Source organism: Polypterus senegalus, chromosome 3, assembly GCF_016835505.1.
Source record: "Polypterus senegalus isolate Bchr_013 chromosome 3, ASM1683550v1, whole genome shotgun sequence".
NCBI lineage: Eukaryota > Metazoa > Chordata > Cladistia > Polypteriformes > Polypteridae > Polypterus > Polypterus senegalus.
The window spans coordinates 125,301,315-125,327,112 of record NC_053156.1 but is presented as its reverse complement, the minus strand read 5'-3'; the positions used below and the strand labels follow the sequence as shown (position 1 = coordinate 125,327,112).

General features: G+C 37.3%; 1 protein-coding gene across 1 annotated transcript in view; it reads left to right on the top strand.

Moving 5' to 3' along the window:
• Nucleotides 1-719: 719 nt before the first annotated feature.
• ostm1 (osteoclastogenesis associated transmembrane protein 1) overlaps nt 720-25,798 on the top strand; it is a 42,594-nt gene continuing 17,515 nt past the window's right edge. The window contains exons 1-4 of the mRNA XM_039747894.1: nt 720-1,152; nt 9,282-9,396; nt 11,381-11,472; nt 22,496-22,609. Of these exons, the coding sequence (XP_039603828.1) occupies nt 829-1,152; nt 9,282-9,396; nt 11,381-11,472; nt 22,496-22,609 (645 nt within the window). The 5' untranslated portion in view covers nt 720-828. The remainder of the gene's footprint in view (nt 1,153-9,281; nt 9,397-11,380; nt 11,473-22,495; nt 22,610-25,798) is intronic.

Sequence of the window (25,798 nt, the reverse complement as noted above, 5' to 3'; positions counted from 1 at the left end):
TCCAATGGATTAGAAGTTCACGGTGTCAAAACCCAGGCATGAGAGTTAAAAAGATGTAAGTAGTCAGCTGCTGAAAAAAGTGATGAATGGCTAGAATAAGTGCTTGTTTATTAAAACCCAAAGGATGATTTAATCAGCAATCCACTATGTAAGTGGCAGAAGCAACTGACCATCCTCGATTTGACTGATCAGAGCCACAGTGAAATGTCACAAAAATGAGTATAAAACTATGTTAATATGCTTCAGATCAAAATGATGTGACAGTATTATGCAGATCTGCCTCACATCTTGAGGAGGCTGAACATGAATTAGGGCATAGTGACTTTTGATGTGAAGTATGCGTGTTCTCCCTGTGTCTGTTAAGGTTTTTAGGCATCTCTTAATTGTGCCCGTAGTCAGTGTTTGTTCCGGGTTGGTCTCGGTGTTGCTGGAATAGACCCCTTCCCCGTGAAAACACACGTTCAATGGAGTTCGAAGGATGGCTAGATAAAACACCATACCTTATAAAAAATGTTATTGTGATGCTTTAAATTTGAAAAAGGTGATAACAGTAACGCTGAATGAGCGAGTGTTGTAATCAAAGCGAAAGATCTACATCTAATACATCTGCCTGAGGCGCGTAAACAGTAGAGAGAAATTCAGAAACCCAGAGGCTCTGTAGAGGATTGTCACGTGGTTCCGCCCATGGTCGGTCTCATGATTGCTCGAAGAGTTCACGTGATAAAACGAGCCTCTCGAAAGCAGGAAGTGAATTGATATCGATGCTGTCCTGAGTTGCGTCTCTCAGAGCACTGAGCAACGCAAATCAGTTGTCTAGGCAAGAGTAAAATGCGGTTTACAGACTTTATTATCTTAGCAGTGCACATAGGCATCTCAAAAGCGCTGCAGCCTGACGGACTCAGGTTGCCTGTAGCGGAGTGGAGACAACGCGTATCTCTGTCAGAGTTGAGCCTTTCAGCAACTGGCTTTTCTGACTCTTCCCCTTTGTCGATAGACGACAGCCATTGTCAAGCTTTGTCCGAAAACTTCACCCAAAAATGCAACGCATTTGTAAACTGTACTTTGAGATATGCCCAGCCAGTCGGGGTCTGTTTGAACTGTTACAAGGAGTTTTATGACTACAAATCCTTGTACGGCATCATCTCTTCACAGGTAAGTCCACTCGATACGGAATAACTAAGCGTTGATTTTTTAAAAAAGTAATCGTGATTCTTGACTTTTATAGACTGAGGACCACTCCAATGGTGTTTTTTTCAGAGATTATTCAAATGATTCGGCAGGGTTCTCTCTCTCTTTTAATAACCCAGTCAGATACTTTGGTAAAGTTGGTCCGAGCACTTCCCATTAGCGAAATCCATCAAGATCAACTGTTCCTCTTTATAACGCAGATGAGAAACTTGCTTATGACACTGACTCATCCCGTGTTGCATCGTTTAAAACTTCCATTAGTGCAAATCACGATACAGCTAAAAAATATACACGAAAGCGCGCAAACTAAAGTTATGGATCCAATTCCACAATCCAGAAGTAGCTCGGTCGATCTGTCAGTCTTACTCGTTTTGTCTTGATAAATCCCAAAATTTTAATTAACTGACTAGAATGAAAACCGTCAACCTGATTTGCGGTGTTATTTCAACATTAACTTGGGTTAAGCATGTAGTTTTCAATCATTTGCTTTCAGTTACTTTTACTTGTCTCATTTGTGTGACCATATTTATTTGAAAATCGCTGGCGTTGGCTCCTCAAGGCCCCCCTTTTAAACCAATTCGTAGACAGTAACTATATTTTCTAATTGTAGGATTAGTGTACACAACTTCCATCAGTTCGTAATTGATTCCATTCTTTGTGAAAAGTCCCGAATAAGAGCAGTATCTGCCTCCTAAGCGAACACATGCACACATCACAAACAATATAAACTAGTAAAGATGCAAGCTTTACCAGTGTGTAAATTAGTCAAACGTTTAGACACTCCCAGAAATTTGCATGGTTTTTGATAGAAACTGATATATTTAATTGTCAAGATACCATTACATTGATTTAAAAGTACAACCAAGACATTTTTGGGTGTTGCCACTGTCTTGCTTCAAAGAACTGTTGTAATTTGTTATTTAACATATGACTGTAAAGCCCCACTTTTCTGTAGCCATTCTTTCAGTGTCCTTAGGGTCAGCTCTCTTGCAAATGTATTTGCAAGTTGTAAACGGTGATTTATGAATGCTTATACCTAAAGTTAAATATTTGAATTGAAAGCCTTTATTGTCATTGTACAAAAAGCAAAAATTACACTACTTTTCTTGAAATCCAACCAATACTACAACACAAGGAAAAAGCAGTAGTACAATATGTAAAAATACAGTTAAAAACAAATGAGATAAAATAACAATGGAACTGGTAAAATAATATAATTCCGATGGGGAGTAGCTGCATGAGAGCATGTATTTGTCTATTTCCCAGCAATGACTAAAAAAATATATATATTTAAACTTCCTTAATTTTCCTATTTTTGTTCAGTGTATTTATGGTTATTGGAAAGAAATTGTTTCTGAATCCAACAAATATAATCCAGCAAAGATTTGTAATGCCGACCAACAGTTCGAACAGGTGGTGCCCAGGTTGTGAAGGTTTCTTAATCGATGTTTGTGGCTCTGGTGAGGTAGCGGGAGTGGGCAATATCTTCCAGGGAGGGCAGACAACAATTTGTTAATTTTTTTATTTTTTTTTTGGTGCTATGTTTATGACTCTCTAGAGAGTCTTCTTGTCTGGTGCTGTGCATCCGGTGTACCATATTGTGATACAGTATGAGAATGTCAGAGAGAGAGATTAACGCAAACAATCAAAAAATCAATAAGTGTGCTTTTGGAAGCACCGCGATAAAGCGGCATTTCTTAGAGGTGCGTCCGTATCCACTAGGCAAACCGCTTCTGTGCAAACGGCACCTCTGCTCACACCCCCTACGTCAGGCGCAGAGAATGTCAGAGAGGGTGAGATAGAGATAGAGACAGAGACAAGCAAACAATCAATCAATCAAGTACCGCACGGGAAGCATATCTTCTAGCATATCTTATAGCATTGAGGAGTTTTAGTTAATATGTAATACATGCTCTGATTGGGTAGCTTCTAAGCCATCCGCCAATAGCGTCCCTTGTATGAAATCAACTGGGCAAACAAACTGAGAAAGCATGTACCATAAATTAAAAGACCCATTGCCCGCAGAAATCCACGAACCAGCGAAAAATCCGTGATATATATTTAGATGTGCTTACATTTAAAATCCGCGATAGATTGAAGCCGCGAAAGTCGAAGCGCGATATAGCGAGGAATTACTGTATTACTGTCAGACAAAATTACAGGCATTTTATGGAAATACAAACCAGTATTGCTGAGAGAGAAAATGAAAGGCACACAATACAGTAACGCATATTACAGCCACATACAAGGTCCCTTGCCATTTAATATAGACTGTTCCTACTAATGTGTATGCACTACTGTTCTAGCGCCCGTTATTGTAACGGGCTTAATGTCTAGTTATAACATAATTCTATAACATGACGTAAGCACAAAAGCTGAAATGTGCTTACGCACAGAAAAATCCAGATGCAGGAATCTGTGCGTTCGGCCACTTCCGCGTTCTTCCGCTACATAAATCCCGATCAGCGTGAAAAGTAATGCTCATGCATGTGCTTGCTGTCCCACCCCGTCTCCTCCCAGAATTACGCCTCTTTGGATATCAATATAAATAGCTCTTAAGCTCAGTGTTCTATGAAAAGACAATGGAAAAAGCAAGAGGGAAAATGGAAGAATTTCAGCGAAATACCAAGTGGAGGCAAAGAAAAACGTACTATTTTTTGGTTTAAACAGTGGTATAAACAACAAAAGGAAGCTGATCGACTGATATAGCGTGTCGGAGAAACTCGAAAGCTCAAGTTCACAAAGTCGAACAGTGCCCAAAATAACATATCAAAATTGCTGTGAAAAGGTGAGTTGTAGCCCACCGTCGTGAGTGTCATGTGAAAGCTTATTAGGGTACAGAGAAAAAAAAGGCACACAGTAGGGAACAAAGCACGAAATGTCAACTTCAATCTCGAAATTTCCACTTTAATTACGTAGTTTATTTTGTCATTAAAGTAGAACATCATAAACTTCATCTTAAAATCGTTTAACCAGTTTCTCAAATCACATCATAATTAAAGTAGCACGTTAAATGCTTTGTTTTGTATTTGATCTTTTGCTTTATGTGTGTGAATCACTACGTGCTTTCTCTTTCTCCGACAGGACACAGAGTCCATTACATTCGTGATATTACAGCTCTCTGAATAATTAAAATACTGAGATGTATACGTGATATCTTTTTCATGATGATAGGAGTTAAAGCATGTTATTAAACGTGGAAACATGGTGCGTGATTATGCGCAACCTTCGACGAAATAATTTATTGTAGCAGTACTGTCTCTTTCAAACGTACTAACTTCCAATTCCTGTCCTTACTTTTCTTTCTTCACATACCCAATCGCCACACAATCAGCTCTGTAATAGACGTTAAGCCATCTGTAAGCTTACAACGACGATTCTTGAAAACTTTTAAGGAACATTGAAATACCTTTGTAGTACATGTTTAATTATTCCATCCATCTATCCTTCCAGTGTCGCGACAGCCCAAGAAAGAATACAGCACAAGGTAGGATCAATCAGTGAACTAGCTAGCGCTGCAGAACCTTGTCCTCATGTTTAATTATTAACAACTAGCCAACCCCCGGCGTAGCATATGCCGCATTTAATAATTTATTGATGAGTGAACACTTCCTGAAAGACACAGTTGTCCAAATGGGCAGGGTTTGAGGATACAACTGTCAGTGAATGAAAAGATGGAACTCTGGAGAGAGCAACATACAATTGTCCATGAGTGAAAACAGGTTTTGGCAGATACAGGCATATTTTTTTGAAAGTTTGTCCTTGTGCTTTATTAATAGTCATTGCAAACGGCAGTCTAACAGGAAATTGTCTGCGTGTAAAAGTAAAAGGCAAATTAGAATCTGATGGGGTCAGGGAAATCCAGAGAATAAGGACAGTTTGTGAGGTAGCAGATTTGATAGTCTTATACTCCAGTACATTGCAGTGAATGCTGGTAACAGAAAGTCTAGTGCCATTACAGAGACCTTTTGCTGGCATGAGGTTCCTGAGAAGCATGATGACAGAACCAATTTTAATTTTGAGTTTATGCGGAGGCATGCCAGTGGGAGTAAGACTATTAAGAAATTCTTCGGGGAATGCAAGTTGATCTGCAGGATCGTCTGTGATGATGGAGTCAATACTGGTGAAAGTTACTTCGTCATTAGGGTTAAGTTTCAGCACCTGTTCATTTAGGTGTAGTGAGTCTTCGTTGGTGACGCTTAATATAGCTCGCGTACTGAGTTGTTCCAGAGTGACAGTTGAGAAGTCGATTTTGCCATATAATTGCTTCGAGAGCGATGTTGGAAGCCTGCGGAGGGTGAGAGTTGGCAGGCGGACCCTTGTCGTGCTTTCCCCATGACATGGGAGGAGGGTTAGAATGGCCGTTCATGGCTCTTTCATGCGTAACCCATGGGCAGGGCTCTGTTAGAGTTGGCGGTCGTGGCTCTCTGTCTTGCGTGTGGTGAAAAGTCAGTGTGGCTCAGCGGTGCATGTGGACTTTTGCACAGACGAAAGCGACTGAGGCTGTGTTTGGTGAGTTGTTGTGTGCGGGCACGTGAGCAGGCAGTGCACATGCCTCAAGAGCGACAGTGGACATGGGAGGACGGTTACAGTTGGCGTGTGTGGCTCTGTCGTGCTTATCCCATGACTTGGTAGGAGGGTTAGGGTTAGGGCGGGCTCTGTCGAGCATATCCCATGGTCTTAGAGTTGGCGGGGCTCTCTGCCTTGCTTGCGCTCACTGTCTTGCGTGCCCTTAGTGAATTATATATGTAGATACAGATTATTTAAATGAAGTTAAAGTTTTATCTATATAATCAACATATTTTGCTGCATTTCATCTTAAAAATGATATCGTACTCGTATGTAAATACGCGCTTTATAAAATGGCGCAGGTTGTGCAATATTATAACTGTAGTGCAAGTTTACAGTGAGGTGATTGTACTTATAAGTACAAACAGTTCTACAAGGAGCACTTGATGGACTGATTGACTGTTTAAAGTTCTTGGGATGAAACTGTTTCAGAACCACGAGGTCCGTACAGGAAAGGCTTTGAAACGTTTTGCCATGGCTGAACGGCAAGCGTGTACTTGATGCTGTATACTGATAATTCTCTTTCCGATCTGCTGCTGTGATTCTCCACTCATATACAGTGATATAAATACTCTGAGTGGTGCAGTGACAGTAATATGGAAAAAGATGATCCACTGTGGCAACCCTTAACAGGAGCAGCTGAAAGAAGCAAAAAAAGGTGCAGTGCGAGTAACAATGCTAAAGCAGTTATGGTATTTGGAATACTATGGCTATTCCCTGGACCGTTATATTGTTACAAGTTAATTACAATCAGATGCATTACACTAATAAACAATATGCGGTTAGTTTCAGTGTATTTATAAAGCCGCGGCAGGAATGTGGTTCTAAGAAATAAGAGTAAGCACACAGGAACAGTAGCACTGCTTTGACGCTGGGTGCCGCCAGTCTGCAAAACTGAGTGGAGAACCTGCGTACGACAGGGTATGAGGTACTGTGGAAAAGTGCTTGGCTTTACGCCAAGTATAGGTTTTATACAGTACATCGCGATTTGAACGTGGTACCGTTCTTATGCAACATTTCTGTGGGTACGCACTGTTTATGCATGAAGCCCCAGGAGAGGATCCCTGAAATGTGGTTCCCAAGAATTTGAAGGTCTTCATTTGTTCCGCATGGTCTCCATTGATGTAAAGAGGAACAGTTTCTGTGCTATGCTTTCTCAAGTCCAGAATTAGTTTCTTGTTTTTTGTGGTGTTAAGTGTTAATGTCATTGTTTTGATTATTGCTTTTGTGAAATCCTTTTTTTTTTTATCATTTCCTGTGCATTTCAGTGTTCTTAACTGTATGATAGCCTCTGGACATGTATCTGCATCACTCCAATGGATTATGAGTTTCTAATTCTTAGTCTGTACTTTAAACTCCTTATGAACATGTTTTTATCAAAAACGGTTGGTGCCATGCTTGGCAAGAAAAATCTAATTTATTTTCCTAATAAGCGGTTGTTTATTTAAATAAATAATAAAAGACAAAAAATACAATTGCTTTAAATGTCTGTTCTTGAACTCTATCTGCCATGTTCTCTAAGAGACAGTGATACAGAGACACCTCAAAACCGTAATATTTTAATTCTATAGATATCCTGTGGATGTTGAAGTCAATCTTTAGTTTTGTATACAAAATGGACACTCCAGCCTGGCAAATGAAACTGTTCAAAACAGTTATTCAGAAAATCTAATAATAGTTTATTAAATAATTCCAGAAAAGTATGAGCTGTTTCTAGTATTTTTGATAACTAGACAGTTTTTCAGCTACTAAAATACAAACAAATGAGCAAAAAACACAAATTTTTTTTTTTAAATTTGATCTTTTAATTTTTCTAATAATCAGTATAAAATACATTTTCTCTTTAATTACTCCTGTTTGCAATAAGAAACAAGGGTAACTCATATGTAACAATGTATGAATGAAGCAAATTTATATATGCTGGTGTTACACAAAGCCTGTCCATTACAGGTTGTGCTCACTCGTACACAACATTAGACTGCCCCTAATGTTCATTTGCAGTTTACCTAGTTGCAAGCATTATTTAGAAGCATTACTAAATACTGTAAAACTTGTCATCTGAATAATATTCATAATTTATTACAATGCCACAGAACAAATGATTTCTGTGAATATATCATGTATATTTTGAAAGCTATTTTTAATACATATGAGATACAATTTCATTGTATGGGATTTAGTTTTACAAAATACTGCTAATACATAACCACATGACTAAAATGAATCACAAAGGCAAACGTAAATGTCTTTGGTTGAAAACAGGGATTTAAAAATCTGATTGAAGCAGAGCTAAGTTGCAACATGCCAAACTGATTGCACTTTGGTTGAACTGTTATTCGCATTCAGTATAATGATGTGAAGGTGAAAGATGTTGGCATACAACTTAGACATTACTGTACATGAAAGTGGGTTGGAACAGCAGGTTTGATGTTTTGCACAAACTTACTGAGTTGCCTCCTTGAATAAGTATGGTGAATCAAAGCAGTTTTTCTGAAGTACATCCACAACCTTGTTTAAAAATTGGGCTCTACTGGGACTGTCAAAACACAAACATATCGCATTGGGACAGTTTTCATGATATACTCAAAAGCAACTAGGAGCATCATGCTGCAGCTCTCGTGAGCCACAAATGTGAGAATGAGTTCTTGAGAGATTGATATGCCTATGATAAATACGCAGAAACAGGTGGTAGATTACAGCAACAAGGAATTTTACAATACTGTGTCTTGGATTGCTCTAAACGGTATGATAGGGAGAGAAAGTATCCACATATGCAATGATTACTTTTCTGCCGCATCATATGTCTGTCTCTGTTATATTTGTACACCTTAATAGAGTGTTTTCAACTGCAGTGGATACTGTCACAGTGTTGAGCCCTCAGTGTCCTGCATAGTATTGTCATTTATATTTTTCTTTAAAGGAAGTGTAACATAAGTTCCTTATCGATCCATTCAGGTCCCATAGCTAACAGGTCAGCAAGGCATTTAAGCAGGAAGTAAAAGGACAGCCACTTTTTGGGACAATGTATGATGTTAATGTAGAAAACATAATATGGGTTTGTGCTGCATTAGCTTTATAGATAGTGTCGTTATTGTCACAAGTGCAGTACATTGAAATGTATTTCTTGCTTGTGTTAATCCACATGTGACCCATGTATCTGCAATACAGATATTTTTTATTAATATCTACAATTGTTGAAATAATAAAAGCTTACAAAAACTTGTTAAATTTTGTGCATTTGTACAATGTATTGACATTTTTTTTTTCAGTGTTTGATTTATGAATGTATAGCGTTACTTATTATTAGACATACAGTACATTTATTTTATGAAAATGACATTTTGGGTATATTGGGTAGTGAAGCCTGAATTGCAGTTTGAATTGTATCATGAGCTAAGTGTATTGCCTTGTGCTGAATATTAATGAATACTGCATATTTTTTAATTGATTTTGCTCTTTGCAATTATACATTGTTAGGCCACTTGCTAAAAAATAGTATACTGACATTTATTTCTGTTTTTCAGGATAAAGGATCTACAGACAACTGCAGTCAAATCCTTCTAAAGTCAGATCGGCTGCAGGTTTTTGTGGTCTTCAATGATTTTTTTCATATGCTCTGGGAAGAATCTGAGTGTGAAAGTAAGTTAAAGTTTCTAAAACAAAAGTACAGACTAGCTGAATAAAAAATTTGCTACTTTTTCGAATGAGTCAATGGCTGTTTTCTTTGGCACTTTCTCTTTCTTCTGTTTGACCTGGTGAGGGTCTAAACACATTAAATAGCACAACCGGCTTTTCAGCATCAGTCATTAGTGCCTCCCGAGAAATTTCTGGCCCACCTGAAAGTTGAATACCCTCCATCATGTCCTACCTTTTTAAAGTGAGTCATATGGGAGATATCCAGGGAGCACTCTTATGAAACACTCAATCCATCTCAGTTGGATCCCAGTTTATTTCTTTGTGATGCAGAATAAATGATTATTGTAAATGAGAAGAAACTCATTTTACACATTTGTAGTGCCTGTCCCATTTGCTTGGTCATTATACAAAGTTGATGATCTTAGATGTGGCCAACACTGTAGAACAGCATACAAATCAAGTGCTTTGTTAGGATATTTGTCCTCTGCCTCACTATCTGCATTTGGCACAATACATGCAGAATTGCAGCCATGTTGCAGATTATTTAGTGTTCATTATCTTACCATCATAATGCCTGATAAAGACCGCCTAGATATTTGCATTAAGGTCCACTAAGGAATGTGTTTGTGCAGCAGTTCTGTTAATATAATACAGGTGTTCTGTTTTAACCATCCGCAGTTACATGCAAGTTAAAATAACATGAGTGCTTCAAAAAAAGAAACTTAATTTCAGGACAAATTCCTGTTTCTGTAAACACACATGGTCCCCTTATGGAGTGGTGCATCATTGCTGTTGCGGGTGGAGGGGTTTGCTTTGATTACAAAGAGGATATAGGAAATTAGAAAATGTCTGGATTGGCAAGACTGTTCTCCTCAAGGTATCAGTCTTTTCTCATATAATCAAAGCAGAGGGTCATCTTTTGGTCTCCGTGTCTGCATACACGTTGTATGATGGAGATAATTTACGAAAATATTATGTTATTAATTTGGAATTTTTTAAGTTTTGAAAAGGCAGCAACCAGGTCCAGCACCATGACAAGGCAGTTTCTACTACATGCTAACTCAATAAATTTAGCTGTCCTGTTATGATTGTTGATTAATAAAAGCAGAATGCTTAATAGATACAGTACATTGTTGACTGGGCGGTCTCATGAGGGGACTGGGTGGTCTCATGGTCTGGAATCCCTGCAGATTTTATTTTTTTTCCAGCCGTCTGGAGTTTTTTTTTTTCTTGTTTTTTATGTTCTCCCTGGCCATCGGACCTTACTGTTATTCTATTTTAATTAATGTTGACTTATTTTTTTTTTCTTATTGTGTCTTCTTTTTCACTATTCTTCATTATGTAAAGCACTTTGAGCTACATTTTTTGTATGAAAATGTGCTATATAAATAAATGTTGTTGTTGTAAAGAAAATTTACAAAAATCCGGATGTTTAAAGAGAATGTCAGATTTTTACGAACTGTTCCCGCTTTTGGTGATAAAAAGGTTGACATCAAGGAAAAATATTTTCAGACCTTGTAACCAAAAATATATTTCAATGACAACAAAATAGATCATTCTAGAAACAAATATTAAAAGAATAATGCATGCCTCTGCACTCATCTGTACATGTCACAATACAACTACTACTAAAACATCACATGCTAACAGCGTGTGTACTACATAATACCTCTAGTACTAATTTATTTGTTTTTATGTCATATTTGTATAAATTTAACTAGCTTTATAATTTTTGTGAATAAAAATAAATTTGCCTTTAAAGTAGCTGGTATGTACTGTGCCTAATATATTTAATTGTAGTACTGTATTACAAAGCACAAATGAATATTGTTTCTGTAATTAAAGAAAAAAGAAAAAAACACACTCCAGGACTTGTGAAGTAATGAAATTTCTTATTTGTATGGATTTATTTTATAATGTAAAGTATATTTTAGCATCCTCCAGGATAAAAATACATTAATTTATATTTGTACTTTTATCTTTTTAGATTGTGTAAGTGACACAGAGATAAAGAATGATACACTTTACTTTTTGAATGTTCTTCAGATTACGAAGAGCTGCTTTGATACTTATCAGCAGGTAACCTATATCGCCCAGTGCTTTATTTATTTATTTATTTATTTATTTATTTATTTATATTTGGCTCCTTATGTGGGTTAGCAATACCAAATTTTATTTTGTCTAATCGAGTTTTTGAAGATAATATTCCTAAACATTTTTCTTAACTAATATGTTCTAGGGCAATGTTTTTGTGAAACTTTTAGTCAAGCAATAAAAACAAGTACATTTAATCTTGTACATCTTACAATGGCAATTCTTATTTTTTTTTTTTTATATATAAAGTTCCAGGTGTTATGATTTTAATATTTCAAGTTCTTAAATGTTATGTGGTTTTTAAATTTATGAATACCTTAATTCTTATAAGTTTGTTTTCATTGATACCAAATAAGTTTTAATCATTTCTTTGAAAATATTTTAACAGAGAATATTTATAATGTACACATTACAGCAAACCACATTATTTCTTAATAGCTATGTGGCGGTAGATCTTTTAAACCAGGTAAAACCAGAATACTCCTAAACAACAATGAAAACTAAACCAATTCTTAGTGGTGGCATAGTAGTTAATGTAATTTTGTGCCAGCATTTTAAGTTTCAGATGTTGATGTGACTAGCATATTCGCATTTCCCTAAGGCTTTGAGACCATATTCATAGAAAAGTAATCTGTTAAAATGGATAGATACTTTATTAATCCCAAGGGGAAATTCACACACTCCAGCAGCAGCATACTGATAAAAAAAACAATATTAAATTTAAAGAGTGATAAAAATGCAGGTAAAACAGACAATAACTTTGTGTAATAACATTTACCCCACCGGGTGGAATTGAAGAGTCGCATAGTGTGGGGGAGGAACGATCTTTTCAGTCTGTCAGTGTAGCAGAACAGTGACAGCAGTCTGTTGCTGAAGCTGCTCCTCTGTCTGGAGATGACACTGTTGAGTGGATGCAGTAGATTCTCCATGATTGACTGGAGCCTGCTCAGCGCCCATCGCTTTGCCACGGATGGCAAACTGTCCAGCCTGCCATCCTCACCTATTTGTCCAGGGGTGAGGCGTCCTTCTTTATGCTGCCTCCCCCAGCACACCACCGCGTAGAAGAGGGCACTCACCGCAACCGTCTGATAGAACATCTGCAGCATCTTATTGCAGATGTCGAAGGACACCAGTCTTCTAAGGAAGTATACAGTAATCTCTCGCTGTATTGCGCTTCGACTTTCGCGGCTTCACTCTATCGAGGATTTTTTATGTAAGCATATCTAAATATATAACACGGATTTTTCGCTGCTTTGCGGGTTCTGTAGACTTCCAGTACATGCTTCCTCAGTTGGTTTGCCCAGTTGATTTCATACAAGGGACGCTATTGGCGGATGGCTAAGAAGCTAACCAATCAGAACATGCAGTTAAGTTCCTGTGTGCTCACTGGCTCAGCGACGGAGCGTCGAATTTAATTCCGCGGCGTTAACCAGGAAATCTCGTCTCGCTCATTCAGCATCAATGTGTTTCGCTGCGTGAAGAGTTAACTTTTGTGCTCTTTTGTGTTTATCTTTGTGCGTAGTCAAGCCCTTCGTTATGGCTCCAAAACAATTTGCTCCTGCTACTGCTTCAGGGGCCGTGCCCAAGCGCCAATGGAAGATGCTAGCGATTGCCGAAAAGGTAAAAGTTTTGGATATGTTGAAGGAAGGAAAAAACTACACCGCTGTAGGATGCCATTACGTCATCAATGAGTCCACGATTCTTTTTATTTAAAAAGGAGGAAAAGAATATAAGATCTGCGGCCGTAGTGTCCTTTTAACCAGGGCGCAAAACGAGTTGTAAGTGGACATAATAAGGCAGTAATCCAGATGGAATCTGCTTTAGGGATTTGGATTGAAGACTGCCGGAAGAAGAACAACGGCGGTGCTATACAGTCGCCTGAAGAGGCTCCTTTAGAAGGGCTGTAACATCCTCCTTTGTTGTGCAGTAAAATTAAACTCATTGTTATCGGACAAGTCGTCGTGTCATTGTTGGTGAGTAACCATAATTAATTTTCTAGTTACAGTACTTAGTGCATGTACGTACGTTTAGTGTCACTGTACACACATTTACTGTATACAATTTTGTTCTTGCATTATACGTATTTATTGCTGGTGGCCTGTCTATCGTAATGTCTATAACATATGTGATATCGGAGACACTCGATATCTTTAAAATAATATTTAGGTTTTACTGTATATAAACAGTGTGTTTACATACATAATTTCAATGAATCTTACCTAATATCTATGAGAATACAAAAGGTTTATGCTGTATAACTATGCGGGGAATATTTATAAACAGTGTAGGAGAGTTTATAAGGGCTTAAAATATATAAAAATAGCCATACAAACATATGGTTTGTACTTCGCGGATTTTCACCTATCGCGGGGGTTCTGGAACGCAACCCCCGTGATCGAGGAGGGATTACAGTAGTCGGCTCTGTCCTCTCTTGCACAAAACATCAGTATTGGCAGTCCAGTGCAATTTTTCATCCAGCTGTACTCCCAGGTATTTATAGGTCTGTACCCTCTGCTCACAGTCACCTCTGATGATCATGGGGTCCAGGAGTGGCCTGGGCCTCCTAAAATCCACCACTAGCTCGTTGGTTTTTCTGGTGTTCAGGTGTAAGTGGTTTGAGTCGCACCATTTAACAAAGTCCTTGATTAGGTTCCTATACTTCTCCTCCTGCCCACTCCTGATGCAGCCCACGATAACAGTGTTGTCAGCGAACTTTTGCATGTGGCAGGACTCCGAGTTGTATTGGAAGTCCGATGTATATAGGCTGAACAGGACTGGAGAAAGTACAGTCCCCTGCGGTGCTCCTGTGCTGCTGACCACAATGTCAGACCTTTAGTTCCCGAGACACACATACTGAGGTCTGTCTGCAATAGTCAGAAATGTAATGTTTGAAAATGTCTTTTACCTAACATATAGAGGAGCCAGTGATTCAGATAACCATTTAGTGTGTGGATTTACAATATTAATTTCTGATATTTCACAGATCAGTTTTGAAGGATCCAAGTTATATTGTATTTGCAAAATGAGATTAATATTTGTTGGTTTAGGTCAATCAAAAGGTAACGGTAACACTTTAATGTATGTACTGCAAAGATGCATCTATGGCTCTAATTCTGTTGTGTAAAAATACATTAATAATGGTTTCTTTTGATCTTGTTAACACTTTCAAAACATCAGTAAAGTGGTTAAGACCAAAAGTAGCCTTTGTTAAGGTCTTGTCACATGACAATTTGAGTAATAGGTACATTTTTATACTGTAGTATCTACATTAAAGGGATGCCTAAGTAGATAATTTTCATTCCTAATTTTGTATTCCTACTGCAAAAAAATCTTTTTAGAAATCAATTTTTACATTTTCACTGGAAATTGTGCTTTTTATGAACACATGGCTAAATTAGAGAGTTTTCTTTGCAGCCATGACTGATTGGTCATATTGTTTGTTGTTAGTAAACTCACAGTCTTACTATATTGTAATAAAAAACATTAATTACTTCTGTTAAAACCTTTAAACATTTATTTGGCGTTTTTTTCTTCTTTCTTGTAAATATATAGCTGTTTTTTGTTTTTTTTTTCTTTTGGGTGGCCAAGCAGAGCATTCACCACTGCTGCTTTGTTAGTGTAGTCTCCAGGGTTCTTATTCCACACATTTCTTATCTGTCTGTAGTTTGCATGTTTTCCCATGTATACCAGTTTTTCACTAGGTGGTCCAGTTTTCCTCCAACATTACAACAACATGTATTTTGCGTTTGGCAATTCGAAATTGGTCCAATGTCTGTTTCTGAGCAAACAAAGTATGGTCTTACCATAGAAAGCATTTTTAACACCTTTAACATTCTATTCTGTTACTAACTCTATTTATAATAGGTTTTAGATTTTTGTTTTCAAAAGAGCACTAATAACGATATAATTTATGGCTACTATAATGATAAAGATTGTGGGTTTTTAATTATTTCATTATTAAAACAATTTGACAAAACTTTCAGAGGAGATGCAAACCTGGAGATTTTCCTTTTCTGTTTGATGCTGCATGAAACTACTAAACTACAGTGTGTGTTTCTGTTCTCATTCTATATTGCATACACCCATTTGTTTCTAGTGCTAGAAGTATTCAGTGTGGCTCATACATCATGAGTTTACCTGGTAATAATAGTAGTTTGTTTTTTCTTTTCACTCTTCTAATATCGAAATATTACTTTGTCAGTTTCAATTGTAGTGTTTATTCTTTTACTGCTCACCTACATACTGACAGATAAACCCATCCATGAGTATGCCGACCCTTAAATTTTTAACCAGGATGCCATGAAAAAATGCCCATTGTAGAAATTTTAAATGAAATTGGTTCTCAACGCTACTTTTTGAACACAATACATAAAAAGAAAATGTTTTGTTGCTGCATTACTGTAAGCACTTATAAAAATAGAAAAGTTGTTATATCACACAAGTATTTCCTTTTTAAGATGTTGCCTAATGCTGCATAACATTGCGCACATGTGCATTCCATTTGTTTGTTGACGGTGAGGAAGAAGTTATGTTCTTACTTAGTGTGCAGTCAAATTAAAAAAAGAAAAATGGAAAATAAAAATCTTGGGTATACATTTAATCCAACATGTGCTGAGAGATTCATTTAAACTGCCTTGTTTTTGGATCACAGGGAGGTAGTGATTATTACAGCAGCACTGAGTGTAAGGCAAAAATAAACATGGTACGTTAATTCATTGCCTGGCAGAATTGTGCAGCCAGGCATATAATGTGTGATTTTTATTTATTTATTTATTTATTTTTTGGCATGATTTTAAGACTAATTTGCAGTCAGCAAGTGATTTTTGTAAGCCGGCCCTCATTTCAACTTCATCAACCATCATTTCACATACAGTATGAGAGGGGTTGCAATGCCATCTTCACAGTTGGGCTGTGTTACAATAGAAGGAATTTCTGTCATGTCAGAAATTTCAGTTGGCTGTCTGGTACTGTGATTCTCTCTGTTGTCTCGCAACCTGATTTTCTGATTTCACTATAAAATTTCATTGTGCATTGATCACAGTATATGGTACAGTGGGCATTTTCATTGTCATTCTCATGTTCACATTTTGTTTTAGAAGTCGTAAATATCATTTTGCAATGCACATAAAACTAAATACCAAAATACAAAAGTATCTTGGGAGACCTTTACTGAAAAAACCTGAAATACACACATACATCAGTACCTCTAATTATCTCTATTAAATATTCTGCATTTTCTGTGCCTCCGCTATCCACTTGTCCATTGACATGTTAAATTTTTAAGAAACCTGTGGCCTATATGTTGTGGTGTTTTTTTTTTTTTTTTTTTTTTTTTTTTTTTGGAATGGATAAAAACATGTCTGGGCCATGTACACATAGTCTGAACACCCATGTCATGAGGTCTTAATCGGACCAAGTGTGCTTACGCATTGTGAACACACACACAAAACTGGCAATTGTGCAGTGTGAATAGTCACTTGCTCTCGATTTGTAAAAAACGCAGTGGATGCCCGGTATAACAGAAAACTTTATTATAAAAAATCAGTCAAATTGTCATCCAGCTATTTGCTACAGATATTTTGGATAAAGTGTGATCTGGTGACTCTATAACTAGTGTTGATATTGTAAATCTCTGGGGGCATATGTTTGAGAATGGAAAAACGGAATGGATGTTATAAGCTTCACCTCATATGAATTACTAAACGAATTTTTAAAATGCAACAAATTTACCAGATTTGTCTGTGTTTTTGGTTATTTTTTTTAAGGATCCTAAGTGGACTTAGGATTCAGTAACAAATGCTTGCCATTGAAATGTTCATCTTTTTATACAAAAAAAGAAACTGCAACAGAAAGTGCATTATATTTTGTAATATGTAACTCCAAAACACATTTACGCATTACAAAAACAGTAATTTAAATTACTTTTTAAAGTAATGTTCCCACACACCGTTGGCTCATAATTTGCTGTAATAATGTAGTGACTTGGGAATGATCTAAAGAGCATGTGGCGGTGCAGCACCGAGACCTGATTGGAAGGTGACTACACAAACTGACTATGTATTTGAGGACGGCCAGCAAGAGTGATAGCATAATGGGAGCAATTGGCACAAACCAATGAGCGCAAAGAGAAGGCCCTCTGGAAAGAGATGAGAGAGAAGGAGAAGGATAAACTTGAAACAGGATTGTGGTTGCATGGTCAAGTGTCTTTTCATCAGAAAGGCGGTATAGCTACAGTGCATCCAGAAAGTATTCACAGCACATCACTTTTTCAACATTTTGTTATGTTACAGCCTTATTCCAAAATGGACTAAATTCTTTTTTTTCCTCAGAATTCTACACGCAACACCCCATAATGACAACGTGAAAAAAGTTTACTTGAGGTTTTTGGAAATTTATTAAAAATAAAAACTGAGAAATCACATGTACATAAGTATTCACAGCCTTTGCTCAATACTTTGTCGATGCACCCTTGGCAGCAATTACAGCCTCAAGTCTTTTTGAATATGATGCCACAAGCTTGGCACACCTATCCTTGGCCAGTTTCACCCATTCCTCTTTGCAGCACCTCTCAAGCTCCATCATGTTGGATGGGAAGCGTCGGTGCACAGCCATTTTAAGATCTCTCTAGAGATGTTCATTCGGATTCAAGTCTGGGCTCTGGCTGGGCCACTCAAGGACATTCACAGAGTTGTCCTGAAGCCACTTCTTTGATATCTTGGCTGTGTGCTTGGGGTCGTTGTCCTGCTGAAAGATGAACCTTCGCCCCAGTCTGAGGTCAAGAGCGCTCTGGAGCAGGTTTTCATCCAGGATGCCTCTGTACATTGCTGCAGTCATATTTCCCTTTATCTTGACTAGTCTCCCAGTTCCTGCTGCTGAGAAACATCCCCACAGTATGATGCTGCCACCACCATGCTTCACTGTAGTGATGGTATTGGCCTGGTGATGAGTGGTGCCTGGTTTCCTCCAAAAGTGACGCCTGCCATTCACACCAAAGAGTTTAATCTTTGTCTCATCAGACCAGAAAATTTTGTTTCTCATGGTCTGAGAGTCCTTCAGGTGAATTTTGGCAAACTCCAGGCGGGCTGCCATGTGCCTTTTACTAAGGAGTGGCTTCCGTCTGGCCACTCCACCATACAGGCCTGATTGGTGGATTGCTGCAGAGATGGTTGTCCTTCTGGAAGGTTTTCCTTTCTCCACAGAGGACCTCTGGAGCTCTGACAGAGTGACCATTGGGTTCTTGGTCACCTCCCTGTCTAATGCCCTTCTCCCCCGATTTGCTCAGTTTAGATGGCCTGCCAGCTCTAGGAAGAGTCCTGGTGGTTTCGAACTACTTCCACTTACGGATGATGGAGGCCACGGTGCTCATTGGGACCTTGAAAGCAGCAGAAATTTTTCTGTAACCTTCCCCAGATTTGTGCTTTGAGACAATCCTGTCTCGGAGGTCTACAGAAAATTCCTTTGACTTCATGATTGGTTTGTGCTGTGACATGAACTGTCAACTGTGGGACCTTATATAGACAGGTTTGTGCTTTTCCAAATCATGTCCAATCAACTGAATTTAGCACAGGTGGACTCCAATTAAGCTGCAGAAACATCTCAAGGATGAGCAGGGGAAACGGGATGCACCTGAGCTCAATTTTGAGCTTCATGGCAAAGGCTGTGAATACTTATGTACATATGCTTTCTCAATTTTTTTTATTTTTTATAAATTTGCAAAAACCTCAAGTAAACTTTTTTCACGTTGTCATTATGGGGTCTTGTGTGTAGAATTCTGAGGGAAAAAAATGAATTTAATCCATTTTGGAATAAGGCTGTAACATAACAAAATGTACTTTCCGGATGCAATGTATATCTAGTATGGAATGTACTAAGTGAAGCCTATGTAAGTTTGCCATTGAGAAATAACAGAACCTTTAAGTATAGAAAGTAACTGAAGCTTAACATTAGAAACAATCATAGAGGAAACCTTTTTTCCTTTTATGCCTTTTATTCTGCATGTGTAACTTTTTTCTGAATTTTTGTGATTTCTTCCTTTTTAAGTTTTCAGTAAACTTTTTTTTTAAAACAAGCTTTATTGTACTGAAATTTCTTTTGTTACACACATTTGACTCATGCTGAAATCCTACTTTACCAACTCAGTTGCTTCTTGAATTTGGGAACCTGGAAAAGGCACAGCTGCATTTTTAGTTTGAAACTACCTGTTTAATCTTTACATTGACTCACAACAAAATAATTCATCGACAACTTGAAAGTCTTAACAGGCACTGTAATTTGTCTGTTTTACCTGCATTTTTATAACTGTTTAATTTGGTATTTTTTTATCAGTATGCTGCTGGAATATGTGAATTTCCCCTTGGGATTAATAAAGTATCTATCGATCGCATGCTTTGGCACATTAGCTGATCAGAGTTCAACTTTTGAAAAGACTGAATGGATGGACAATTTGCAGCTACTTGTGGATTACAATGTAAGCAGGTGCATCAAACCCACAGGGTTTGGACACATAAAATCTGCACAAATGCATAATTTTGGAGACTCCTCTGATGATGGATATGACACTGCTTATCTTTTTAATTTACAAAAACACAAGAGATATCATTAATTTTTATAGGAATATCAAGAGTGGCACCACTGAAACTTGTCACTAGACCAATGTTAGAATTAATAGATGCTGTGGTTGCAGTGAAAATACGTGCTTCTGGGGCTCCCTCCTGACCTGAGAGCAGCATCGCCACACACAACACATTAAATTTATAATAATCCAGCTCTCTGCACATTTATAATTCTTAGATTTATACTTAATATCACTTTCATGATGAAATGCATTAAAAATGTGTGTTACATTTTACAGATAGGTAAATCGTTAACTTTGTTTAAATAATAAATACTGCTAATTGTTACACATATGGAGTGGCAGAGCGGTAGCGCTGCTCTCTTGCAGGAAGTCACGTCCCTTGTGATTTATGCCTCGAGTTTGCATGTTTTCCTGGTGGGTTTCCACAGTGTGCTCAGTTTTCCATCCAAAGACATGAATGTTTGGGGATTTGGTGAAGCTACAATGACGCCAGTGTATTTGTGCGATTTAATGGATGTTTCAGGCACATGCGTCACATCACGTAAAGTAAAAATCTGGCCTTAGGCGCCTTGCTTTTCAGCTGATGATCTTGACTAGGGCTTATTTTTGGAGTAGGGCTTATATTACAGAGCAGCCTGAAAACCATGCTGGGGCTTATTTTCGGAGTAGCTCTTATTTTCGGGGAAGCATGGTATGTGATTTCTTAATGCCATATCACTAAGGGAGGGGTATCTCCTTTTTATAAACATCCACATGTACTCAATTTAGAGTTATTAGAAATTGTAATCTACAGTACATGCCTTTAGGTTGTGGTAGAATACTGGACTGTCCATTTTATCCTTTTCACAGGCAATGTAACTATAGTTGTTGCAGCAACTTTTCAGTGAATGTCTATCTGTGCACACATGGCTAGTCCACACCTTATTCAAATTAAGCAGTTCAGTATGTGCATATTTATTTAATGTTTCAAAACGTCTACATTAGTTAGACATTTGTTTGGCTCAGCTATTGTATAATTTACCAAATGGCATATATGATTGTTTAAAACTAATCATTAAACACTAAATTTGTGATGTTCATTAGTTGTTAGAAAGCCAAAGTAATTTTTGTTAGAATTTACCAGGTGGTCCTTCACTGACCACGTTGCAGCAGTTTCTCATTAATGCCAGTTCACTTTATACAACATCTGCAAGATGAGGCTATATCTGATGGTTGAGTATGCAGTACAACTCTTGGTCCGGGCATTGGTTTTGACATGTTTGAACTACTGCAACTCTAAAGGGGTACCTGGAAGTGCGTAAAGTGAATTTATAACTTCTTATAATTGTTATTTTCCAAGCCTAGTGCATAATGCCAGTTTAATGAATCTGTCAATAGATTTGTTTATACTGAATATGACAAAAATATATCATTTTTTTGGATATTTGTGTTTTAAATGTATTCTTGGAATGTTTTATTTCCATAAGTTTGAATGGTTAAAAAATGCAGTTTTTTCTCAGAATTATTGCATGTTATATTCTGTGCTTCAAAAAAAAAAAAAGTAAAATATTTATTATATATACAGAGGCACGATTGAAAGATTAAATAATACAGGGTGGGAAATAACATGTACCTTGAATTGTCCTTTTAATGAGTATAATGTTCTGTGTGAGAAATGCACGGACACCACCAGACTGAGACCACATCTTTATCAAACACACATGTTTATTAAGGTCCTATTAACACAGTCCTACACAGCACACTGTGCTCCCAGCTCCAATCACCCCTACTCCGGACTTCTCTCTCACTGTCCTTGGGCCGCCTTTCCTCTGTCTACGGGAGCTTCATCCTGCTCCCACTCCCGACTCTCGCTCCCCGACTGTAGGGAGGCGGCCCCTTTTATTCCCACCTGGATGTGCTCCAGGTGCTCCATTTGATGACGCTTCCTGGTGTGGCGGAAGTGTCAGGAGCTAACTCGGAAGCACTCTGGGCGTCCCTGGAAGGATCATCCTCCATGTTCCCGGGTGTGGCGGAAGTAGATGTTTCCCGGGCCCTCTGAGTCTCGGGGTGCCCCTGGCGGTGGCCACGAGGCCCCAGTGGGCTTGAGCTTCCTTGCTCCTCTCCTGTGGTCCTCTCCCAGTTCAGGGTGGTTGCCCCCTTGTGGTCTGCAGGGCGTACATGCCATCTCCCGTTCCTTCCAGGCGTTCTGGCTGGGTCTGCCCTCCAGCCGCTTGTGACATCTGTTAACCTGCATAGAATAAGTTCATAGTTGCTTGTAACTTTGTAATTATCTTCTTTTGATCATTGATATGGTGCACGTATTAAGTTTTCTATTCATTGTCTTTACTAGAAATTGGCAATATTTTTTTTACATTATCCTTTTACAATATAGTGCAATAAAGTCCTGAATTTTATTGATAGTCATTTTCCCATATTTTGTTTTTTTTTTTTTAGCCAGGCAATTATTCTGATGTTTGTAAGCAATGCAAAGAAAATTACAGCCATCTGAATGAAGTATACAACAAGATGGGTAAAAATTCCACTCTTTGCATAGACATTGAAGATATGGTGAGTAGTAATATTAAATATCAGTAACTTTTCATTTAACATATGTATGACTTTTGTAGTGGCGAGCCACAGTAGCTACAGGTATTTGTTTCAGCAATGTTTATGATACAGTATAATTATACATCTGGCCTGTGCAGTTTCAAGAGTTTCCAGTAATGTGTGTGTTTATCTTTGGATGAAGCTTTTTAAAGATACTTTTTGTTACAGCTTTTAGTGTACATACAGTGAATTCAGAAAGTATTCTGATCCCTTTACTTTCTGCATATGTTATTGTGTTGTAGATTTAATTTTAATCTAGGTGTGCTGCTCATCTAAGATGGGTTGAAATCTAAGTAATCGACTTCGGCCTCAGTGTTTGTTTGTAATACATCATCTATTAGAATGTGTTTTGTAATGCATGTAGGAGAATAACTGGAGTACCCAGAAGAACAGCACAGGGAATCATGCAGAACATGTGGACTCCTTGCAGAAAATTAGGTTGTGGATTTTAGCATAGTATACTGGATCTGTAAAGTGGCAGTACTAATCATTGTGCACTACTGTGCCACCTAAGCTAAGAATATGTTCACTATATTTCAATTATATATCTCATATTTGTTAAGATAACTACATTCACACTTAAGAGCCATATGACTGCTCAGCTGTCTTAAAGCTACAGAAAAATTTATAATCTGACAGGAAAAACAGTATAGTATTACAAAAAATATATATATATTTTGTATTGCTCTGCTGATGCAGTTTTTCTATTATAACTCTGGCTTTTTTGGCTAAATATGAGTGGACATCTCTACATGCAAAATAAAATATTTATTTAATGTTAAAGCAGCAGAAATAACCAATTACATTAAAGACTGGAAGATAACTTTATATCTACTGAAACATTTATAAACTACTGTAAAAATCATAAAGAATAAGCTATGAAAATGACTGAAATATTAATATCAAAGTGCTTTTTAAAACTCTGGGTTTTCAGAAATAAGTTTCAAGCCATGCACTTTGCCATTATGAGTAATAGATTGTAGATTGTTGAGCAAAAGTTGGACAGTTTGTGCATTTAAAATTAAAACTACAACACGTTAAAGTGCAACATGTGAAGGGGTCTAAATACTTTCTGAATCCATTGTATGTCTTTAGTTTCTGTCTGTTGTGTTTTTTTTTTTCTTTCTTTAATTTTATCCCATTTATTCGTAAGGATTCAGATTTCTGTTTCTTCTTGTTTTATCTAGTATCCAGCTACCAATGAATTGCAAACATGTTCTTTAAAGCTGGCAAACCAGCTATGTATTATTTGCTCAGTTGTGTTCATCTAACAAATCAGCTATGTATTTGCTGTTCTTCCAACCAATCAAACAACCAAGTTTTTATTTTAGATTGCAAACCATCCCAGCTCAGTTGTTTTGTCCATTCATACATTTTCTAAACTTTTTTTTATCCATAATAATTGTGAAGGTGTTGGATTCTTTTTTTGTACAGCCCTTGGCAGAAGGTACAAACCTGCCTTAGATGGAATGTTGATCTCTCACACAGACCCACACACTCAAGCCAGGCCAATTCTAGAGTTGCCAGTTAACCTAACATGCATTTCTTTGGAATTTTGGAGGAACTTGCATAGATATAAGAAGAATACACACATGCCACAAAAAAAGAAATTGAGCATAAATTAAGTAAAATAGAGAACAAAACAAAATGTTTTTTGCCTTCTACGCCCTCAAAACATAGACTTTTTGTATCAGGTGATGTAACCTTCCTGCTATACAATTATCCTACTATTGTACTTACTACTTTTATCCTTCACACACAGATGTTTTTACTTCAGTACTGGACTGATGACTTCTCCCTTGATGCATTTCTAAACCTAGTACTTGAATCACTACTTAGGTTTGTGATTGCATTGGAGTTAGATTTCAGGCAGACGCTAGTGCCCTTGCACCCTCCTGTGTACCCATTAAAATGCTTCTTCTGTCTAAAAAAGTGTACAATGGCCCATATTGGCTGAGGTATTCTGGACTGTGTTTCAGAGCAGTGTTGTCTGTCCTCTATTGTAACTGTAATCCATTACAGTTTCTTAGCTTAAAACTGCCACTAGTAAGCTCCTTTCTGCGCTGGTATGTTGATGTATATCCCCATCTCCAGTGTGGATTTTCCTCCCTTGCTTTGGTCCCCATCTCTGACTAGTGTGACACTGGTTCAACCATTAGTTCCGGAAGCAAATTACAGCATAGATATGGTCAGTATATAACATGTAATTCTGGCACTTTGCATAAAGTGTTGGCTTTATGCAAACTCCTATTCCTGTCAATAAGGTACTTTATATTTACACCTTTCAAATAGATCTTTCACCTTGAAGATCTATTTGAATCTCTCCTATTTATAATACTTTCAAATGGATTCTCCTCTTATAATTTTTGAAGTGACATTTCATTTGCACAAAAAGTATACTTTTTTAAATACTGCAAAATGAGTTGCTACAAATATGTATTGACATGGGCTGATCTTGTGCATAATATGCAATAGACATTGACTAATTTATTCAATTATGTTATTACATGTTTTATAAACTATTGTACAATTAAATTATATGGAAAATGGAGGAATAGATGGAACTTTTCATTTCTTGTTTGGAGTGCAGCCTCCACAGAGAAGTCAAGAATGCTATTGAAAACCATTGTCCTTTATAAAATCCAAAATGACATTCTTCTATTATGCTGTTGCTATAGAGCTTCTCTTTCAAATTGTTCTCTTGTATTGATTTACAAATTGCCTACCTTTTCCCCTTCATCACCCTAGGATTAGATTTCATCCTGACAAGGCAATTTGTTATCTTTTAAAGCCAAACTCCTATAATGCTGAAATCCTATCAGAAATGTGGGAGAAACAGCATTTATGATGGGTCATTCAAGATATAAGCTTAAAATGAGAAACAAATCTTGGCTTTTGCAATTTTAATTACTAGGTACCTGCCTGATAATGACAGGCTTCTTATTGTTAAGTAACAGAAAAACTAAAGTCTTACTTAGCTCGGTTTAATGGTAGAAGAATATTACATCAAGAGGAATGATAAAAACAACCTGAATGATTTGACTGATAATGTATTATGTTTTGTAAAAGTTAGTATGGCTAATGCCTGTTTTGCTTCCCAGTATTCTTGTCTTAACAATACAAAGTGTAAATGAAATGTAATTTTTTTTT